General features: G+C 33.8%; 1 protein-coding gene across 6 annotated transcripts in view; it reads left to right on the forward strand.

Annotated features, from left to right (window-relative positions):
- The window catches only part of WDPCP (WD repeat containing planar cell polarity effector), a 418073-nt gene extending 416487 nt beyond the window's left edge, over positions 1 to 1586 (forward strand). For all 6 annotated transcript variants that reach the window (XM_082358112.1, XM_082358113.1, XM_082358114.1 and 3 more), the window contains one exon: positions 826 to 1586. In XM_082358112.1, the coding sequence (XP_082214238.1) occupies positions 826 to 876 (51 nt within the window). In that variant the 3' untranslated portion in view covers positions 877 to 1586. The remainder of the gene's footprint in view (positions 1 to 825) is intronic.
- Positions 1587 to 2489: the final 903 nt, after the last annotated feature.

The following is a 2489-nucleotide window of genomic DNA, read 5'->3' on the forward strand; positions in this document are numbered from 1 at the left end:
AATTAATTAATTTTCAAAAAAAAAGAAATATATGCTACATGGGACCTTTTAGAACAGACAGTATTGTAAAATCAAATAGGTGGGGACTTTCCTGGTGGTCCAGTGGTAAAGAATCCACCTTCCAATGCAGGGGATGTGGGTTCGATCCCTGGTCAGGGAACTAAGATCCCACATGCCGTGGGGCAACTAAGCCCGCATGCCACAACTACTGAGCTCGCACAACTCAACTAGAGCCCGCGAGCCACAAACTAGAGAACCCACGTGCTCTGGACCCCGTGCGCCACAACTACAGAGCCCACGCACCCTGGAGCCTGCATGCCACAACTAGTGAAGAGAAAAAAAACCTGCACGCCACAACTAGAGAGAAGCTCGCGTGCCACAAAGAAAGATCCTGCATGCCTCAACGAAGATCCCATGTGCCGCAACTAAGACCCAACGCAGCAAAAATAAATAAAATAAAAATAAATAAATAATAAATCTTAAAAAAAAAATCAAATAGGTGGAATCACAAATGAAGACCCACAGTATGCAACATTTCAGATGCTTCCAAATTTCAACTAACATCTTATCCTTCCTTCTTTAATGTCTTATGCTTCATATGTTATTTCTCTTCACTGATTTTTATAAACACTCTAGCAAAATTTTAAGAGTAAGATAAATACACAGTTCTCTTGTTTACACATATACAATTCATTTTAAACTTTTTATTGTTTCGCTGTTTTTAAATATTTAAATTAAGAATATTAAAGATATAAATATTAAGTCAATTATTTTTTACTCTCTGCTTAAACATGATTTTAATTGTTTCTATCTGTTTACTTTCAGGAAATCGGAGATGGTGGTTCTCTCAGAATGGTTCACTTCGGTTTGGTATAAATAAGGAACTTGGTTTTTATTTTTAAGAAACCCACATTTTTCACATCTAAACTTTTTCATGGCCTGATATAGATTAAAATCTCCCTAATATGAATTAAAAAGAGGAGAGATAATATGAATTAGTTAAAACATTTAAATTCAGAGTATTTTCAAAGTAAAGTTTTATTAGTTTCAAAAACATGCAGCATAACAGCAAAGTCATCTTAAGTAAAAGTTTTTAACTTACTTATTTTCAATAATGTAAAATTTCTGAAGTTCCTTAAATTGTACATTATTAGGTGCTTCAAAAGTAGGATATTTAAACTTGGTTCTCCCAAGTATTTTAAACATCTCCTCTTGTGATATTGTTTATATTATTAATTTGCATGATGAATAAAGTATTTATTAAGCGAAAAGTTCAGCCCAGGCCCATTGTTGGAAGACAATTTTCCATGGGTCTCTTGAATTACTGATAATGAGGCACTGACTGCTCCTTGGAACACAGATACTATCTCCTTCTGGAGCAATATGCTTACAATCTGTTATAAAAGGTTTGAATTCTCTAAGCTCAGAGTTCCTACCCTTTACACAGCCCAATGAGTGTGCGTCACCTGGCCCTCTTCACATCACCCTGTGGGAATGGGACTTAGGAAATCAATGCCCACCCTGCAAAAAAATGTTGATACTCTAGCAACTATTGCTGTAAGTAATAAACTCTCTTTTGTCTGTGACCCAGAGTCTCATGTCTTCTACCAGCATGAAACTGTAGTTTGATAACTTGTTGGCTTGCAAGTAGGGTAAAAACCTCAGACCCTTCACAGTTCTTGATCCCCATTCATTAGCAGGTAGCACATATTTCACAACCATAAATGTCTATAATAATCAACATCTTTTTCAAATATTGTATATGAGGTACATTATATATTTAAATCTTATAGTTAAGAGTTAATTAGATTGAAGTCTTTTATACTTCAGATTTTTCTCCCTACTTCCTATTCCTCTGTACCACTACCAGAGGATACAATACAGAAAGGAGGTGAAACCCAAATTAGATTTTTCAACATGCTCTGGAAAAGTTTTAGTATTACATAGTACCTGAACCATACTAAAAAGAAATGAAAAGTTACCAGCAAATTTTCTTTTTACTATTCCTATCTTTCTTTAGCATAATAATCAAAAGTTAACAGATTTTTTAAAGAAAACATTATATTGAGAAAAACATGGCTTTGTCAAGAATGCAACAATTTCTCCAGATTTTCTAGTAAACAGTCATTAACCAGAAATACAAAACACATTTTCTGATCTACCATATCCTTTTGTTCATTTGGCCACTGTCTAGAGACTGGCAGAAAAGTTCAGTACTGTTTCTAGGTCCTTTGTGAGTAGACCATAGTTCATACTAAAAAGTAAAAATTTAAATGAGATATTAAGATAAAATATGGATATAAATAAAATTATTTTGTTCTATATAATGATGATGATGGTAGGTTTGCCAGTTATCTAGGTGAAAATTAAACAAAATTTAGTTCTTAGATAAATTCCCCATTTTTCCCACTTCACATGCCCCTGGAAAAATTAACTCAAATATGTAGAAAACCAAGTTCAGACAATAGTAAGAATATGTTATACATGAC

This window comes from Balaenoptera borealis, assembly GCF_965194805.1.
Source record: "Balaenoptera borealis genome assembly, chromosome: 15".
Classification (NCBI taxonomy): Eukaryota; Metazoa; Chordata; class Mammalia; order Artiodactyla; family Balaenopteridae; genus Balaenoptera; species Balaenoptera borealis.